The sequence below is a fragment of the Pezoporus wallicus genome, unplaced genomic scaffold (genome assembly GCF_028554395.1).
Source record: "Pezoporus wallicus isolate ANWC-B61680 ecotype Strahan unplaced genomic scaffold, APGP_CSIRO_Pwel_v1 scaffold_2696, whole genome shotgun sequence".
Taxonomy (NCBI): Eukaryota; Metazoa; Chordata; class Aves; order Psittaciformes; family Psittacidae; genus Pezoporus; species Pezoporus wallicus.
Window position 1 is genome coordinate 1,033,102 of NW_026637439.1, and position 21,321 is coordinate 1,054,422.

Below are 21,321 nucleotides of genomic sequence, written 5' to 3' on the forward strand. Positions count from 1 at the left end.
GGAGAAAGGCTGGGGAGGAAGAGGAGGGCTGTGCACGGTCCAGCTGAGCCTGCACACAGGAAGGCAGTGCAAATGGGCACCTTCCAACAACACTGCCTGCAGTCATGGAAAATTGCCCCATACCAAAATGCTCCAACTACCCCAGGAACAGCAGAAACCTCAGTGCAGGGAATTAAGAAGTCTGCTTCTTACAGCAGCAGTGGCAGGGCCACCACTCGGTGTCAGGCACATTTCAGCTGATCCTTGGTTATCCAGGAGTAACCCAACTTCTCTCGTGTGTCTACGACTTTTATATTTCATCTGCTATAAGACAGATGTCTTTTTTCATCTTAATATTAAGTGTAGACACATGCACTGACTTTACAGAGCACAAACTGTGACTTGATTCCGGCAATTGGACAGATTTACATCTGTTTTTCTCATCACTTTTGTTTGAGACGAGTGAGTCAAGCTTTTAATCACTTGGGGCCCTAGCTATACCCAGAACATACTGGCTCAATTCAAAGCAGAAAGGCAGGTCTGCTGGCATAAAGATATAAAAATGAAACAAAACTCTCTAGTTACTACTTAACACACCAGACATTTGAAAAAAAAGGCAGTAAGCTCCTTAGTAAGAAGTATCTGTCCCTAAGGTAACCCTCATACCTAGCACATAAACCTCAAAACTGAAATTTCATCCAACAATCGTCTAAACAGAATACATCAATAGAAAAGAAACTAATATCCTTTATAACCTTGGTCTTGAACTTCAGGGTGCGACAAAAAAGGTTAATTACTTAGTGATCTGTTGCAACTATTTCATCTCCTGTAGGTCGTTTGATTCTCCTAGAGATGACAATGAAATGAAACAGGTAAGTTTATTCAGCATGCATCGACAAGGTGGAAAATACATCAGTCTTTTATGGGTACATTCAGTGATGTCCAAGCCTCTCCCAACAGCTACCTCAGCTTTTGCTAAATGCAGTCAAGTTTACAGGGAAAGAAAGGGATTATTTGATAAGGTAATATGGTGACACAGAAACATAGGTAATAAAGAGAAATGGAAGTTTACATAAATAATTTTCTTTCCCTTTAATAATTTAAGCAGCATTTTTAAACAGTTTTCATAAATCTGTTTTTCAGCAATGGATTATGTTTTCCAGGTGGGGAAATGGCAGAAAATATATTTGCTGAATGAGTATTTCAGAGTAATTTTTTGCTTGTTATTTATTTCTTTAACATCTTTGCTGGGTGATAGCTAAGAGTGGCTGAATAACACACTGCTCAATCTACGAAAACGATGTTAAGCTGGATAAAACTGAACCTGTTTTCTCCAAATAAACAAAAAAATCCTTAGTGTTTACAATGTGCCTAATATTTTCCTCCTTCTTAATTTTGTCACATCAATGCTACGTTCAAGTGAGTGACAAAAAAGAGCGCTTAAATTAAAATTTTTAGTTTAATAATAATTATTTTATTCCAACTTTGTGATTTCCTTTTTTTTCCCAGCTACATGTCAAAACATGCCCTCTTTTAATTGCTCCCATGTTTGTCTGAATCTCTGCAATATGCCTTGGCAAGATCCAACCTTTCTCCAACATCATCATCCTTAAACTTTCTGCCACTTTTGATCGTATTTCCTGAATCCTGATGTTGTGAAATCTTGCCTCTTGGCAATTATCTAGCTTAAAAGACCACATTCAGTCCTCAAGTATACACATATAACTCTTGGTGATTTCAAAAGGTAGCTGTTCACATGCACAATGGAAACAACTGTAGACTTCAAACAAATAGTCAGTTTGCGTATTTTGCTCTTGGTGGGCATTACAGATTTGATGGTTTTGTGCCCAATGATAATTTCTTACAAAGTTTACCCAGGAAATTTGATCCTTTACAGTTTAACTGGTTTTCTGTTCCATTCCTGGTAGTGGGAAAGAAACAGAAAAATCTACAGTGCGCTAATAGATTTCTCTGCTCAAAGACAGTATTTCACTATAAACACAGCTTTAGCCCTGGACAGCCAAGCATTTCCCAGTATGCCCATACTTCAGAAATAAGTTAATCCTTTCACTTTTGGAAGATGTCTTGCCTTCTTTTCTCTGCAAATTTCTTATCTAAAGTAGTGATATTAAAACTATAAAGCACATCCACTTTACGGTTCAAGCTCTGATTGCAAAAGGAGTCTGTCTGCTATTCCTTGTCATCCCTGATGCCACCAATAGTCAGACTATCATCTCTTTCATCTTACTGACTGAATCACTCCTCCATCAGCCTGCTCAGTCCAAGCTTGCACAAACAATCATCTACTATTTCGGTCAAATGAGTAAGATCACTGTAAACAAGGGTGAGACAAGAGGGGATCACAGCACCCTGTGTAGTGAGCTCCCCCAGTCTATGTAGTTACAGTTCCAGCTTCATCTTCCTCATGAGGGCTTCTGCTCTCCTGAAGAACTACTTAACCTAAACCATATATGTGAGTCCAGAAGTCCTGTCTTCCCCCTACTCCCACTCTGACAAAGAAGTTACTAATTCTTCAAAAATCCAGCTTCAAGTCTCTCTCAGGATTACAGAATAAGTGACCCATTAAATTAGTCAAGGTCTTCAAGTCCATGTTTTCCCAAAGCCTCTCCCTCATCTGCCTTAGGCTGCAGCAAGATGTGCTCTTTTGGCTCTGACTAAACTAATTTGAAGTCTTAAGCTAATTAAAAGCTCTCAGATTACACAAGAGGTAGGTAGTCCCTAAAAAACACTCGTATAATTGTATGTGTGCTACTCTTAACACAGTTTCATCAAAGATATCTGGATTAATAAACCAAGATAACGGTAACCATTAAAAGTGTTTGAGCTATTCAAGGTCATTTGGAGAGAATCACAGGAAGCCACATGCAGTCCCTGAACACAGCTGAGAGACCCCTGGGGCAATCACCTGCAAAGGGAGGCACCTGTGGGCAGAAAAAGCCCCTAAGCTTAGTCCACCTCATCATCATCATCACTGTCTACACAGCTATTCTTCCTCCTTAGGCATGCATTTTTCCTTTTATTCCTTCTGCATTTGCATTCTTTCTGATATCTTTGACTTTCTGATGAACAGCAATCCCAGCAGCAGTTATCTCTCATAGTCAGTGTGAACCATTTGTGGCCAGTAAAATGTAATTATTAAACTGTTTTAAACAAAGGCTTTGCTTTTTTGATACACTGAAAGCACTGGAATACAGCTTGATGACAGTGTAATGTATGATACATTCAAGTAGGCAAATACAAAGTCATACCATCTCCAGTCTTGCTCCATCTACATACAACATTGTGGAAGAAAAGTAATGGAAGGCACTACTGTTTTTTTACCTCCATGAGAACGGTTATGGAAGAACTACTGAAAAATTTGGACTTGACGGGAAAGCATGAATAGGATGTCATTAAGATCCACTCGTTACAAATGCTTATTTGATTGCAAAATGTGTTACAATCTTTCGGTGCAAACAAAAAAGACTTAAAGAGATATAACTATTAAAACCACCCTTAAATTTGATGTATCAGATGTCAATATACTAATTGTTAATTTGATAAAATATCTTCTTGCAAGATATCAGCAATACAGTGCTCCAATATAGGCAGTTCTCTGCAGTGATCAATAGAACTCTTTCGCATAGCCTGAAGATGTGTATTGGTATACAAGAAGTTAATCATGAAAAACATGTACTACAGTCATAGCATTCTTTGGTTTTTTTCCTAGTTGCTAAGGCCATTTACTCTAAAATATAAGTAGAATTACTGCTGCAGATTTCTGGTTCTTCCCAACCAAGTTAAAGCAACTCTTTAATATTTATACAGAAATCAGGGTCAGCTCATTTTAACATACACAAAGCTCTGGCTATATTTTAACTTGAGAAAATGCAATTAGAAGTCAAACCTAAGAGCAGGCACAGGCAGCATTCCACACAGCAGCCATGGTCAAAGTTCAGATATAAAGTGGGGGTGTTCTTCCTACTTAAAGAGAAACATAAAGATAGATGTCTTATAGTACGAGACAGATATTCCAGTCCCAGGAGGGACATGAAAGTTGCAGAGGTTTGCAAAGGGCATACAGACAATTAGAATATAGAAGCAGCAGAGGAAAGATTACGACTGAGCTGTAAGGAACTGAAAAATACAAACAAGGATCCCTACAAAAGGAGGGAAAATTGGCTTATTAGTTTAAGTGTTAGTATGAAGAACTGAAAAACCTGCAACAGACACTGCAGTAAGCTCTCCAAGCCAGTTTCATATCAGACATTTACATGATCTGATATACTCACTCATGGCCAAATCTTAGATCCATGACTAATGTACACAGTTGCTTTCAAAATCACCCTGCTCAACTTCATTAGCTCTGGAGATGCACACTTTCCACCTTCTAGCCTTAGTTATTTTACAGATTTTTCCCTAACATTAAAACTTTCCATTAGATTTCCCAACCCTATTTCATAAAAAAAATTCCTTCTTTTCTGCATGCACAAGAGATGAACAACGCTAGATCCATCATGCTTAAATCCTTTCTAAATCTTAGAAAAACAGATGGATCATGAAAACCTATAGATAAGAGCACAAAACTATGATAAAAATCTTTCCTTCCATTTTTAAAGTCAATCAATTTTAACTGATACAGTATCTTAAAATATTGTATTACAGATCAATTGTAATTTGGAATAACTAATATGCATTTATGGATTTTTAGTGTTTCTGTTTGGGGTTTTTTTGCTTTGTTTGTTTTTTAACTCAAAAATCTGTACAATGTATGCCTTTCTTAGCATTCAGCACATCTATATCCTGATACTCTAAGTAAATTCTGCTGGGTTTCCTTTCCCATGAATTAAGGCAGAGAGGGAAAATCTTACTCCTTTAATGCATTCTAAAGAAAAATTGTCCACAAATATAGGTCTTTCATATTCTATGCATAAAAATAACATGGAATAACAGAAAGTGAGAGAGAAAAAAGGATATGAAGGACAGCTGTGTGGAGCTTTTATTTGGAAGTTCTCCATTTCTTTTGTAGAGTTTGCCTTTCTGCCACATGTTTATTTGGAGCATGCTTTAATTCTGGAATATTCATAAATATACAAAACAAAGGTACTAACCAAATCATAGCTTATATGAACATATAGGTATGAAAAGAATTAAAAAGCAGAGAAGGAAAACAGATCCAGAACATTTCAGCACAGGGATTCAACTAATCTTTTTCAGATACTGCATATTTGACTAAGGCCATCTTACAATACCTGCAGCTTCTTCCAAACTCTTAACCCAGATCAGAAAACATTGCATGTTTCTGTCCCAAGTGATTTTCCCTATGTTTCTATGCTGATTCATAGAAGTAAGGGCTGTCCATGATTGACAAAGTAAGCCTCCTGGAGAAGCAATATTTCTAAATAGATATGAAAGCTTTGTGTGAAACAGGGCTCAAATTTTCTGCCTCAGTCTTCACTGGCAACCTTGCTTCCCCTCTCTAGTGGATGGACCACAAGACAAAGACTGGGGGAGCAAAGTCCCTCTCACGAGTAAGAGAAGGTCAGGTTCTTGACTACCTGAAGAATCCAAACCTACATAAGTCTATGGGACCTGACCAGATGCATCCCAGAGTCCCAAGGGAACTGGCTGATGTAGTTGTCACGCCAGTCTCCCTGACATTTGAAAAGTCCTGGCAGCCCGGTGAAGTCCTGGAGACTGGAAAATAGGAAACATTGCACCCATTTTTAAAAGGGTAGAAAAGAAGGAACCTGGGAACTAGCAACCTCTCAGCCTCACCTCTGTGCCCGCGGAGACCATGAAACAAATCCTCCTAGAAGCCACACTAAGGCACATGGAGAAGTGGAAGGTGATTAAAGACAGCCAGCATGGCTTCATCAAGGGCAGTTCCTGCCTGACCAACCTAGTGGCCTTCTGTGGTGGAGCAACTACATCAGTGGATAAGGCAAAAGCTACCGATGTCGTCTATGTGGATTTCCATAAGGCCTTTGACATGCTCCCACAACTCCTCTCTAAACTGGAGAGGCATGGATTTGATGGATGGACTGTTGAGTGGATGAGGAATTGGCTGATGGTTGCATTCAGAAAGAAGTCTTATTTACTTAATGTTTTTCTATGCTTGTCAGAAATCACCCGCAGTGCTACATTAGAAGACAGTCTCCCACAGACAGAGGAAGACATTTCACCACTTAAATACCTAAGATGGGCAGAGAAACAAACAGAAACCTATATTCACCAGGCCCTAGTAAAATAAGGAAAGAACAAATTCTTTCCCTCTCCTCAAGTTTATGATACATTTCCACTGTGCAACAGCTGACCTCAAAATGATGAAAGGTTAAAAAGAAACTCAAACTTACATGATTTTGGTACTTTTTTCCCCTTGTCTTGTACTACTCTATAAGGATATTTTATGAGCTTTAAGCAGCAACAGCAGAAACACATTTCTAATCCTGAATCTCACAGCATCTAAAGTGATCCTACGACCGTACCACCATTCTGCCAGGCAACAGAACTCCTTTAGCAGAGGATGAACTAAGGCAGATGATGAAAGATATTACTTCTTTCTCTTCTTTGTGTAATTCCAGATTTTTCAATACTGAGCTTTTATATTTCCCTCTGACATTGTAATACTGCATTTTAAAAATCAAATGCAACTCAACCTTGAATACTAGTGACCATATAGGTTCCTTTAATCACTAACAACTAAACAATACTGGGTGTAATCAGTATAGAAAAAGATGGCGGAAATAAGATGGTATATCCAACTCATCCACAGTTTAATTCTGTAAACATTTGTTACATGTTATATATCTACTGCTCCTCTGAAGGTCTAGGGCTTTATGAGCAGTCGTGCTTTTATACTTAATCAGAACTATCTGGAGGTCAGTGTGAGAGTCCATCCAACTGAAGCAGAACAGGAAAGTATGTTAAAACTTAACTGTGAAATTATTTCATATGTAACTTACAGAGTTTAAGAAGGCAATTTAACAATGTTAGTGTCTTGGTATGACAGAGCATGTCAATGAAGTGACTCACACTACCTATGATATTTCTACAAAGTAGATTTCTGACATTTGCAACTGAAAATAAATAAAAGAAATAACGTGCAACATGCAAACAACCTCAGACAAAGCTAAACAAAAGACAGAAGCTGGGAAGAAACCCATATACCTACACCTTTCTTCATCTTGCCTGCTTCTGATGGGGAGACTACAGAAAAGCTAAACCCCAGCAGTTTTGTTTACGTGCCAACATCACTTCCATAATGTGAAACTGGGCTTTGTATGGTTTTAGTTTAAACACTATTGAAATTCTGGAGGCAGTCAATTGTTCCCAGTAATAAAAAACATTGGGAACTACAAGAAATACTGATACAATAGTTTTAACACACACACACACACACACACACACCCCAGTTATTTAGCGGACATGATGCCATTATGTACCATTTAATATGTACTTATTTAAAAAATTAAGTGATGGATATAAGCAGGAGAAAAGTTTTTGTTGCTTTCAAAAAAAAAAAAACCCAAAACAACAAAACGATGAAAACACCACACCAAACTAAGTTTTCTAGTTTTCTCTCAGAATTTTGTATATATGGAAGGGAATTAAATAGTACCTACTAGTGCCAGACACAAGAAAGCATCAGACAGCTTTAACGCACAGCTCTGTAAATGCACCTAATTTTTGATCTCCAACATTCTTGCTGAAAGTCAAGGGTACATAACAGGACTCCAGAGCCCTTCCTTTGTGTGGTTTCATATCATGGATGTAACTCACAGTCAAACAGACAGTGCTGTTGATAATAATGGTAAAGGATCATATTTGGGAAAAATTTCTCCCCTCTGATCTTCACAGCATAAATGATGTTTATTCTGTACATGTCCCAAGTGCAAAGCTGCCATTGAGGTTTCATTTTAAAAAAGTAAATTAAAAAAAGTACAGAATACACATCAGAGAGCTACACTGAGGATAACAGATTCACAGCATGAATTAGAGAGTAACTGCCCTTAATCTGAACTCAAGTTCTTCCCACTCGAGCATATTGCATCTGAACGATCCATTTGTTGCTGCATTTTTCAGTCATACTGCAAGTGTGACAGAAATGCAAGTATGCTCCTCCTTAAGGCTAACACGAAACATACACTTCCAGTGAAACGAACCAAAATCATTTGGTTAAGATCAGTTGATGAAAAAATATCTGTTGTTGTCTGATGCTGTATATTCTCAGTGGAAAGAATAAGGTTCAACAGAAGCAGCAGAAAAGCTAGTCAAAAAAAGTGTCTTCAGAGTTCTGATGTATTATTATGTTTTCAGTGCTTAATACAGATTTGCGTGTGTGTGCATGTATGTTATGGAAGACCTACTAAAATCCTTTCCATTAGAGGGACAATAGAAAAAGAAAACTACACCTTGTACTGGAAAACTCTACTAATGTAATTTTTGTTGTGCTTTAAATACACCCATAGGGCTTTTATTTTCCATCAAGAGATCATAATACTTTTCCTGCATCAGAGCAACTTTTCTGAGCATTGACAGAGCAACTTTTACAGTTGTACTCAGATAAATCAACTTCTATGTTTCTTTGTATCTCACGAGAACTGGCTCTTTATTCTCCTGACTTTTCTAAACAGGGGGGAAGGGGGAAGTGGGGAACACAAAGGGAAAATTGATCTCATGGAAAAAAATTGTATTTGATGTACCCAAGATTCCAGTAGTTACAAATTTAGCCCTACAAAAGCTGTGTGAACAATGTCCTTTTTCATTCTTTTTTTTCCCCTTTTTGTCTCCCAGTACCGCTTTCATGATAGAAGCAATCCTAGTGCAGACAGTTTCAGATGACTGCTTTCATTGTAAGCAGTCTCAGTAATTAAACAGGTTAGTAACTCAGTAGTTACAGACCCCGCTGTGTCAGGTCCATGCTAGCATTTCCCATCACTAAACACAAGAGAAACACTGGGAAATTTTAACCTAAAAACAACATCAATAACCTGACAATGTTCGTATGTCTGTGGTAACAAGATAAATGAGACACAGTCAAAAAATCTTTGGACTTGTCCCAGTGACAGAACACTGAACCTGACCGGTGATTTGGGTGTTGATTCTGGCAAGAATAACGGCTTCTTAAACACTATTATGGAGAACAAACTAGATTAGTTTAAAAGTAATCACAGTTTAAGACAACCTTGTGAGAGCTGTGGGAAATTACTAAACATTGCTAGCCTGTAAAATGAGGGTTTTTTAGCATTCATATCAAACCAGAGATAAAATTTGCTAGGATAACTATTAGCATGCTTAAGCAAAAGCTTTACAGAAAAATGGCCAGCTTGTGACTCTGGGCAAAATTAACTTCTGAGTTTCATTTACAAGTGAACTTCACTTGAAGCACTAGCATTTGCTGAAAAATAGGAAGGAAAAAAAAAATAATAAAAAAAAAGATTCCAGTTATGCTGGAATTTTTAAACACAAAGGGAAAAAAGAAGTGAGTGTCTCTTGCACAAGGTCACCCTCTGTTCAGGAACTCGGGTTTGGAGTGTTAGGTTTTGCAAGGAAAAAGCACAGTAGATGGGGAATGGTAAATGATAGAAGGAAGGGAAGATAAACAATTCCTACAAAATGTTTTGAGTTTTCACAGGATTTCAAGACGGGGAGAAAATATTGACTATCAACATCTTCTCAGTTTTTATTTTGAAATTAATTTTCATCATATGATAACATTTCCATCCTTGATAATATATTCTTACAAATCAGCCTAGATCTCTCACTGACATCTACAGTCAATAGCACAGAAGATGTTCTTTTATTTCTAAAAAATTCATTCTTACCACCCTCACTTTAATGTGGAAAAAGACTAAGAATAAAAGCCAACAATGGAATACAAAACACCAGCCGCACAAGCTTTTCACAATTTATCGACATGCAATGTCTGACAAATGCAAGTACAGTGACCAGCCACAACTTTTGCCTTTATAACAACAAGCTTAAATAATCAAGAAATAGAAAATTATTTGAAATTATATGGACTCAAATAACTAGTCTGATTGAAGGTGCTTGCAGTTAAGGCATCTGTGTTTAATTCCTCTTAGGAAGTAGCAGATGCTCAGGCAGTAGATGCCTAGGCATCTTCCTCGCTGGCAAGGCACCAAACCTCTCAGAACCTCCTGACAAGACCAATTAAAGCAGGTCTTCAGATCTGTAATTGTGCAGGTTTACTAAAAAAAAAAAAAATGTGACAACACGACCTTCAAAATGAGCACCTCTGACACCACACCCGGAGAATAACTGCTCTAACCAATCTGTTCTTCAGCTGGCCTGAGCAACCTGCAATTAAAAGTCTCTCTGAAGTCTCCTACTAGCAAAAGAGAAGGAGCAGAAGTTCACTCAGGAGCAAAGACATCAGGGAGAAGATAAAATCTGCCCTCAGGGAACCAGTTGAAAGTCAGATCCCTGATTTCTACCGAAGAAAGAGCTGGAATCAAGTGAAAAAAATCCTGACATTTTATTAGACAAAACCCCACAATGCACTGGATGGAGGAGGGTGGGAAGAGACTGAGAAAAAAATAATAATTAATAGGGTAATATGAAGTTGGGGAGATGGAGGGAGAATCTAGGGGTTCTAGAGAGGGACTGTATAAACATCAGTAAGTATGTTCAAAACAATCTGTGCTCTTATTAATCATAACTCTAACATGATAAAAAGACCCTCTTTTGGGCTGAAAATAGTCATCACTGTCACATGTTCCATTATGGAAAGGATTTATGTGCTTTCCTCTTAGCAATGTAAACCAAGGCTTGAAAAGCTTCACGTATTTTTGCTGTTCAAAGCCCTCTTATGGCAATCACCAGACACTACAGCAATAATCCACTTCTAAGAACGCATATTGTAAGAAAAATTAGTAATGATTTTAGCTGCAAAATCAGTATATTAAAAAGCTGAAAGTTAAATAAAACAAAGGATAGTAGCTTTAATACAGAACTGAAATTAGAGGTTGGATTCCTTTGCTCTAATGGTGGCAACTTTCCACCAAAATTACTTGTAATACATTGCAGAAACTATAAACACGTGGTATTTACAGCAAATTTACACTTCTTACCTGAAATCATAGGTCTGTATCTGAAGCACAATCTAGATTCTAAGGCAGTGTTAATAGTGCTGAGGTAAATTCGTATCACTTGAATGCTTTTTATGACCTTTATTTTAAATCACGGCCCTCTTCAGGAAAGCCAGTAGTTACAGTCTCTTATGTTTAGTAAAAAGAAAAATAAACCCTACATCTCATTCTTTTTTATTTCGCATACATAAAAGGCCAAAGGTACCCAAGACAGTACTGCACCCATTTTTATCTGTTTCATTTAAACAGGCAATGATTTCATTTTCACCACATTAGTGTAGACGTACTTGTATCTGCGGTATAAAATGTGCTCCATTAAAGCAAATCATTTTCATATCACACCAGTCAAGACTTTTCAAGCTACTACTTGATACACAAATATAACACCGCATACCATTGAACTAGCTCATCTTTTTCTTAGTTACATGTATAATTAACTTGTGTAGCTGTTCAAAAAGACCAGAGATGTTGATTTACACCTTATACTGTTGGAGTCAGACTTTGCTAATGACCAGATTACTTCATTTTGGCTTGGTGTCTCCAAGAGGCCACTTTAGGGAGGAACTAGAGTTGTTCTACACATTTTACAAGGCCCTTTAAAATGTGCAGTATTTCCGTTTGCCAACTGGCATGTTTTCAAGGCAATCCTGGTTGAGCCATAATATATACAAATAAGAAGAAAAACAAAAGAGTTTAATAAGATTAAATCTACCATGATAGCAAAGATTAGATCACGTTCTAGAGTATTTCAATGACCACTCACTAAAAAGAACTCTCTAATTTTGGAGTTACATTGCACAGTGAAGGAATCAACTGGAAGACACTATGTTGCAGTGCTACTCCCTACAGAACACAATAGCAAATTAACACTTGTAAATTACTTTTGGGGGAGGAATTTTGAAACAGTGAAATATACAAATATCCAAGTGTGAATCTTGGAGATACCTGAACAGAGAATAGCAACAAATCTAGTAAAATCTACCTTAAAAGTATGATCTTAATTTTCTTTTACAGGTTTCAATACTACAGTTATCAAACCATACAGGTTTATAACAAAACAGAGTGCTTTTATGATCATGTGTGTTTAACTACTATGCAGAGGAGACACAGATTTTCTTATGAAAAATATAGATAACTGTATCTTTCCCTAGCCTCTCCCTTTGCAGTCTTCATTTAAATACTTAAATTTTTCTTAACCTCACAACATGGGAAGAGCTTTCTTGGAGAGAACACCAGATAGTAGGGTAAAATGTGTATGTGTCTTGCTGTACAAAGCAAGAGGAGGGTCTCCAGTACCAGGACAGCACTTGGGGTGGGGAGAGGGGCCACAGTTTCCCTGAGCAGGCATGCCCTCAGGAGCTGAAGGTCCTGTATTATAAATATATGCCTATATTATGGCTTCCAGTGCACAGTAAGACTTGCAATTACAAAGGACTTGAAAGCTGTGCAGAGAGTTGTGCTATGTGAGAATGCTTAATTGCAGACCCTTTTGTTTTCTTTTCAGCCATGTTCTAATGCCCATTTTAAAACACTCCACCTGCAAAAGCAATATATATTAAAAAAAACTTTTTTTCTTTTTTTTTTGTCTTTGTTTTTTAATACTTAATGTTTTCAACATTTCATTGTTCTGGAAATTGGGTCTTTAATGTATGCAATATTTATGCTTGTAAAGAATAGTTGTTTGAATTGAAGAGATAGCACTGAAAAACCCCAAATCACTGCCCCCGGCCTGCTTGATCTAGGCGAAATTTCCTTGCATTTCAGTCATACTAAATCCCCCTAATGGCAGTTTAAAATATCAATTAACTCAAGATAAGCCCCATTAGATAGGGAAGACACTGGATTCTCCTAACTGCTTGACTCTTGTTGAAACACACCTGTAATTGATTGCAAGATAACTACTGTCAAAATCAGGGTATACTGCTGTTGTTTTGAAAAAAAAAAGTTTTAAAAACAAACCAAAACAAAATGTATTTTTAATTCAGTCATACTCTGTAATTCCAGCTCAGATGTCTTCAATTCTATTCCACAATATACCGAACAAACATTACTGAAATAACCCTATCAGGACCCCCACGGCAAAGACTGTATTTTTTCCATATGGGATAAATACTGACATAATTTTCCATATGGCTTTGCTTACTTTCAGTTCTAAATATAAAAACATCACAAACAGAAACAGCCATAGAAGAGTTACCAAATCCTACCAAAGCCAAAACCTGGACATAGTGTAACACCATAAGGCAGAGAGGTTTGAACTCAAAATGAAATTCCAAGATTCCAAGCACTATAGGAAGCAGCTGCTAAACTCAAAACACATCACTGCATTTTCATTAACCTTGGGTTTGGTTTTCTTGTTGTTGTTGTTTGGGATTTTTGTAAGTGTTTACAGAGAAAGATCTGCTGTTTTGACAGTCCTAACATGTAAAGCCTGGGTAAAAGAGCAACTGTAACCTTTGAAAGGCTACTTTCCACTCCCAACCAAACAAGAGCAACTATGCTCCTGAAACCCAGCCAAGCAGCTGTATTTCAAAAAGGTTCTGTTTCATTCCTAATTTGGAAATAAAAGAAACTGCTTTCTAATGTATTATTTGCATTACCCTAAAGATCTAGAAACCAGAACCTGTGCTAGTAGATACAAAACTTAGCAACCTAGACTGTATCATCACGTACTACACTTTTTTATTAACAGACCTTTGCTTCATGGGAGTAACGGGTCTGTGAAATACCTAAAGCAAGCCAGAAATTACATCTTCTATAGTTAGAAAATACATGGAGAAAGGACAGAGGGGCAAAATGTCTCTGTAGTCAGCTTGTTAGACACAGTATCAAAAGTTATTACTGAAAGAATATTTAAATGAACTTACCAGTAGAGAAAACGAGAACTGTGTTGTCCCAAAGACCGTATCTTTTCAGAGCATCAGTAAGATTTCCTACAGCTTCATCCATAAGGGTCACCATCCCTGCATAATGGCGCCTTTTTACATCTTTAATGGAAGAATATGGTTTCATGTATTCTTCAGGGACCTCAAGAGGTTCATGGACAGACTGAAAAGCGAGGTAGAGAAAAAGGGGCTGGGGTAGAAGGGACAGAATGGAAATCAGTTGAACATAAAGTACCACATGAAAAAGTTACCACTGAACATAAGGTACTATATGAAAAAGTTACTGCAATAAAAGCAGCCCTGATTCACCAACACCTGCAGGGAATGTGTTTTGATTTCTTCTACATTTCTTTTTTCCAATCCCTAAACATAAACTAATAAAACTTTGATAAAGGACTTTTGCAAAGCTATGAAAAGAAACTCAGATGTATCTTTTCTTCGTAACACAGTTATGAGTTTCTTCCCATGAAGCTTCTCCCATTAAACTTTCCATTTTCTTTTTAGAAGAGCAAACTACATGCTAAAACATTTCCATAAACTTATTATTTGTATTTTTTATAAATTCCTTACTTGTAGTACTAAAAAAAAAAAACGGAGAAGGGTAGCAGGCCAGGGCTGTGCAGCCAAAAGTGATTCTAACAGGAGAGAAGGCAAGTTTTACCAGCACTACTTCTCACATTTAGCTCTATGCACCCTGCTGAAGAGCCCCAAATTACAGTTCAAGCACATGCCTCTCCATTAATATTTCATTAACATTTTTTATCAAACATGCTTTACTGTTGAAGTTATCAAAGTAACAGCTGCTGACTGTACCTTCTCAGTTTTGTGACTTGCTATAAGATCTATAGCTCTTTCTGTGAATATATTAGTGGAGTACATGCTTTTAAACCCAGTAGCAACTTCTTCTCCATCTCGGAAGTCCAGAGCGCAGCGCGTTATGTTCTTTGCTTTGATGAGGACACAACGGTCATGAGAATAGTAATCCTCACTCCCCAGAAGGTAGCCTAGAACAGGAGAAGATGTCAAATAAGCAGGCGAGCCAACATCATGCCACATAAACATGTATATCAGGAGGAAAGAAGTCAAGACTAAATGTCAAAACATTAGTGGTTTTGAGCTGAAACTTTCATTCACCATTTGACTACCTGTAGTGACATTCCCTGACTTTTGAAACTGCTTTTGAAAGCTGTTCAGTGACTTTTGATTGTGTAACTTGGTATCAAAGACACGAGCATTAAACTAATGCGCTCATAGAAAAGGCAGTGACCTACCCATGTACAACTCTGATTTTTAGCTGGCATGATTTTGTATATTTGTATTTTTACATAAGACATCTCTATTAGAAAGTTTGGAATTTATTTATTCATTCAAAAACAGGTATAATTTCAGATCCACTGCTGACACCTACTGGTGAAAAGAAAGAATACTAAGATACCCAGAAGAAAAACTGCAATAATTCTACAGGTACATGTTTGCACCTATCAAGGGCTTATCCTGTTAAGCATAAAGTGCCTTTACCTTTTATCAATCAGAAACAAAATACCTCAAAATCATTTGAATGTCAGTAATTATTACTTTTGAAATTAGGTTTCAGATTTATCCCCTAATGCCCTGAATAAAACCCCAAAATGAATCTTCAAAATATATTCTTAAATTCTGCAAAATCAAACTAAATCTAGGGACAAGAATCCAGAATGGAGGGACAGCACTTAAACTTTTATTCAGCAGCTTCTACTTCAGTTACTTGTGCAAAAAAACAATAGGTACAGAAAGAATGAAGCTTGGTTTTAAATACAATAGATAATTCTAATACATTTTTTGGAGGAAAAAAATGGCTTTGCTGTCAAAGCATAAAGACTGACTTTGCGGACAGACTGCCTATATCCACGCACTCGGTGCCGCAAGTTGCATTTTTCCACTTTGAGTGCCCACTGGAGGAGACATTGCATCAATTATGCCAAAGAATCAAATGCCCTTATTTGCAATAAATGCTGACTGGAATTACATGAACATTATAGGACATTAGACTGCTGCATTCTCTGAAAAATAATGTCACACTGGGCACCCAACAACCATACCCAGAGCCAGCCTGAATTAAGGCTCCTGCATTAAGAGCCTGCTTGGTTCACAGGGTGAGATTTCATGAGGAGTGACAGCCTACCTATGTCTATGCCACCAAAAAGATCCCAAGCTCCTGTGAAGGGATGAGAGGAGGCATACATGTTTAAGCAATGAGCTGTTATGATCCATATATATATATATAAGCTTAATTCAGTTGTGGCCCCAGGCTCCCTAAAGAGTTAAAGGAGCTAAACAAGCTAAGGGAACACTTCTACCCATGTAAAGTTTGGATTGTCTTTGTCTATAAAGGGCATGTAGCAAAGCCAGGCTCTAAAGTCAGACAAGAAGAATGCAGACTCCTGTTTAAGTTTCTCTGTACCCTACTTTCTCAGCTGCAGAAGTGAGCAGCAGTACTGTCAATAGCTTGCAAAGTTATTTTGAAGGCAATGAACTGTTTCAAAATCCTCCATTCAATGAAAGTGTCTTAAAAAAAAACAAGGGGAGGTGGGCCACTTTGTGTTCAGTACCATGCAGAATGAGATGTACTGCAGACATAACATCTGTGACACTTGGGGAAAACCAATGAACATCCAATCAATACAGAGATGGAAGCCTTTGCCAGAGGAAGAATAAACAACATGTAGCTACAAGTTGCTTTGCAAGTAACACAGACCTGGGCAATGTATTTCTGGCACTATTTTTTGAGTCAGAGAGTTTGACTTCATTAACTCTTGAGTTCCTGCAACAGACTTTTTGGATACTGTTTTATAAAGGCTCTCCCACCATCTTCCTTGCACAGGCTCTGGAAAACCAGTGCTACTCTATTCACAAAGCATGAACACAGTGTTTTATGATGTCTGTTTCTCTCTTAAACATATCAGCTTTTAGAAGCGTAACATTATTTGCAAAGCAAGCCATGTCTACTGTCTGATACAACAGAAAACATTCATATTAAAGACACTTATAAAAGCAAACTAACCACTACACCTTAAATCTTCTAACCAATGTGGAACCAAATATTAATTTGTTCCAAGGGAGAAACACTCTCTTTGGAGACTCTCAATAATTATACTTTATTTAGTAAGTTGTAAGTCCTGGGCATGCAGGACTATCTTATTTTAAGCAGTTATACCCCGGAAACATGCATGCCCAGGTATTGATTTACTTACACGCTAATAGAAAATCTGCTGTTCTTAGGAGAAATGGGCCATTTCTGAAAAATTTTTATACCGCATTTATTGCCCATGTTAAATCTAACCATTACCAAAATAAGTATCGAATCCTCTGCGGGTTGGAAGGCATTCTTTTCTGTACATCCCTAAATGCCACTTCCCCACCATGTGAGTAACGTATCCCGCCTCTTGAAGTAGCTCTGGGAGGAGTTTCTCATCCAGTGGCAAACAGCTGGGCTGGCACGGCCAGATTATCTGGTGCTGTAAACCTGTATGGATCTAGTGGATAAAAGAAGGATGAGAGATCAGTTACACTGTGCTCCTGCAGGCTACTTTATAAGCAGGGACAAAAAGTAACACAGCTACACCAGAGGATAGCACCAGTTTTACAGGCTCCTGCAGAGGGCAGGGGTAGCCTGAAAGAAGACAAGGAAATAGCACCACAGGGGTTAACAAGATCTTCCCAGGCATAAATCAAGTGCAATTAAGAAGAAAAACAACACAAAACAAATGAACAAACAAAAAACCAACCCCAACATAAACCAAAACCCAAACAACAACCAAAGCCTTTTGTGTTTTCATCTAAAAATCTAACAGGTAACAATTACCATTACAGTCTGTCTGAAGTCCAGGGACTACATCTCAACATGGAATGAGAAATTTTAAATAGGATGGAGATAGGCAAAAAAGTGCATGGCAGGCGAAGCTACCCACCTTTTGCCTGTACCAGAGAACAGTCACTGGTGGAGAGGATGATAAAAGCTAAGAAAGCTATTAGAATCATGAAATGGTTTGGGTTGGAAAGGACATTTAGATCATCTATTTTCAACCCGCCTGCCATGTGCTGGGACACCTCACACTAGACCACATCTCCCAAGGCTCTGTCCAACCTGGCCTTGATCACTGCCAGGGATGGAGCATTTACCACTTCTTTGGGCACCCTGTTCCACTGCCTCATCAGCCTCATAGTAAAGAAGTTCCTTATATCTGACCTGAACTTCCACTGTTTAAGTTTGAACCCATTACCTACCATTATTCTTTTCTAAATGGACATTATATATATATATACACACCTATATATTGATTTACATACTTAAAATGAGTGCAAGCAGTATAAAAAGCATTTCAGTAATGAAGGTGACATAAGTTTTTGACAGTGTCTAGATCTGACTTTTGATAGCTTCACATAAGTGTCCAATCTTAACAAGTGGTGAGTTTTTATCTCTTTACAGAAGCATGACTGACAATGGTACTCAAAGCAGTAAATTCTGCTTGATTCAAGGAACTTCTGCAGTTACTCTACTATAAGCTGACTTTTGTTAGCTTCCCTATCTCCACCAGAAAAAGGCACTACCTTAAACCTAGGCCAGAAAACATGTATGTGCAAGTATAAATATCCTGCTTATTCACTAAATATTTCTAGGAATTTGTCTCGTCAAAGCACAAAACCTTCAAGACCTTTCAAATCACAAGACAACAGATTTTATAAGTCCACTAGGCACTCCAGTGTAGCAAGCTGCATGACTAATTTTTTCAAGCATCACTTTAGCAACACCCTGAGTTGACTTTTAAACCAAATAAGCCCTGGGGTAAGTAGGTAAGTAGACTCTTACAAAGGGCTTACTAGTTACAAATTTTCTTTGGAACAGGACCTAGGAAAAATATTTTTTGCTGTTGTTGTAAATGCAGTATTACCAAAAAGATTATTAATATAGTGAAAGACACAAGGTAGCAAAGCAATGTGATTTCTTTCACTGCCTCTGAAAAATGAAAGAAAAACAATAATAATAAAAAACAGTCTATTGTTTTCATAAACCAATACCTTTGCTCTTCTTTCTTTATGGACTGCAAGCTTACAATTGAAATTCTAGCTCCAGATAGGACCAGAGACATTTTCATGTCTCTGAGCAATCCCAAACCTTTACATTTTCTGCTATTATTTTACTCATTTGTAACAAGGTCAACACAAAGATGATCAAATTATCAGATGTATATGATGAATTTATACCTGAACTAAACTATGAGCATTTCTAATTTTCATCTTTAAGACTAGATGCAGCAATGTCCAGCTAACCCTGACCCACATGTAGGTACACATCTTCAGATTCTGAAGAGTGGGTAAAGAAAAAGTCAATTACATCTTCCTATTCATTATTATTCTTGATTCTTGGACTTTCTAGGAACAGGACAAATACTGTTTGAAAAGACAACCTTTCCACAGCAACAGAAGATAACATCCACTAATATAGGATGACGTTTATTTTCATTCTGGGCAGGTTCTTAGCCATATTTATTAACCATAAATCACTCTGGTTAATGTGTACGTGCAGGACTTTTTGAAAGCAAGGGAAAGTTTCTGAAATACACTTAACCCTCCATAAGCTTTTGCTTTCTGTCCATGTTGTAGTCCTCTTCCTCCCCTTTCTGCTTTTCCCGAAGGAATGCGCGGGGGGGGGGGGGGGGGGAGACAAGAAAGGGGAGGAAGGCACAGAAGTACGCAGTATGATAAAGTCCAGTTCTTACACCTGTGCAACAGGAAAAAGAAATAGAAAATGGGGAAAACCATGACTATGAAGCAGCTGGACACCCAGACTAAGGATGTCTGTGTGCACTCCGTCAAGGGGCATATAAATATCTACATGTACAGTACCATGAAGGAGAATGTATAGGCTAGGATGCATTTAAACGCTGCCCTGGAAAAGATGCCGCACTGGAAAAGATGCTGCACAAACAGAACACACGGCGTTGATTCACTTCTGGATGAGTCCTCTCCCCGTGCCTGTCCAGTTCAGCAGCATGTAAGGAGAAGACGACTGGTACAGGGATATTTTTCACAATACACTGCCATGCCTGTTAAACCAACTGAAGCACAGGAAGCACCTCGGCTTTTCTGAAGCAGAACAACTTGCACTAAACCCACGTTTGATTTGCTCCCGAGCGAGCAAACCAGAGTCTGCATTTAAACACAACTGGTTTTCACACAGCAGCCTTCTTCCAAGCGCCCCTCTGTGGACACAAGGAGGCCAAACTACAGAGCGCTGCCCAGAGCAAGCAGAGGAGAGCCCCCCACCTGCCACCCGCTGCAGCGTGGCGGGAAGCAGCGGTGGCAGGGGGCTGCCCGGGGCTCTCTGTGGGCATCGCCGCGCCGGGCAGCGCCTCCGGGGCTCCGTGTCCCCCTCGATCCGCGTCCTACCTGGTAGCGGCCGCTGAGGAGCTGGCTGCGGGAGGGCGTGCAGAGCGGCTGGGTGTAGTACCGCTCCAGCCGCACGCCGCCCGCTCCCAGCGCGTCCAGCCGCGGTGTGCGGATGGCCGAGCCGTGCCAGCCCACATCGCCCCAGCCCAGGTCATCGGCCAGCACCAGCACCAAGTGCGGGGGTGGCGCCCGCGCCGCCGCCAGCTGCAGCAGGCAGAGGAGCAGGCAGCACGGCAGGCAGCGCGGCTGGGCACCGCAACCCCGCGCCATCCCCGACACCAGGAACTGGGCCGCGGGGCCCGCCCACGGCCGTGGCTCCTCCCTCCGACCGGGCCGGGCTGAGGCGTGGGGCGCGCCCGGCGGAGCTGCGCTGGCGCCGTTTGCCTCGCACCCCGGTGCTGCGGGTTGTGCCCTGGCAATGGGCGCGCTCCGGAGCAGTGAACGCGGCCTCGGAGCTCGAGGCAGATGGGTTTTGGAATGAAATGTTAAAGGTGACTGCTAAGTTGTTGCCAGTGTTGGCAGAGCGTTCAGCTCGGTGGTGCTGGACTCCCCTTACGATTTTGTCTTTAACTCCTACATTAAACATCGGTCTTAAACCATGGCGCTTTCCCCAGGGAACCACTCGCAAGCTTGTGTCACAAGTCAGCTGTGTTTCCAAGGAAGTCATATAACAGTTTGAGTAGAGGACACAGTGGATTCTGGTGTAACTGGGCTATTACTTTTGTCTTCATGCACGAACCCGTAAAGCTCACCCAGATTTAATACTGCCAACAGTTTATTCCACATATAAGCAAAGTGGGGCAGCTGCAGCACAGTCATGGCCTTGCTGCTTGCCAGATTTAGGTTAGAAAGTAACCTAAATCTGGTTCACTGGGCTACAGCATGGGAAAAACAAGTTGCCACCATCACTGAAGGTG

The 21,321-nt window shown here is 39.2% G+C and overlaps 1 protein-coding gene across 1 annotated transcript in view; it reads right to left on the reverse strand.

The window, feature by feature from the left end:
* The window catches only part of ARSB (arylsulfatase B), a 59,939-nt gene extending 38,868 nt beyond the window's left edge, over positions 1–21,071 (reverse strand). Inside the window, 5 exon segments of the mRNA XM_057405513.1 lie at positions 13,961–14,168; positions 14,792–14,982; positions 17,304–17,490; positions 20,405–20,588; positions 20,590–21,071. Of these exon segments, the coding sequence (XP_057261496.1) occupies positions 13,961–14,168; positions 14,792–14,982; positions 17,304–17,490; positions 20,405–20,588; positions 20,590–21,071 (1,252 nt within the window).
* Positions 21,072–21,321: the final 250 nt, after the last annotated feature.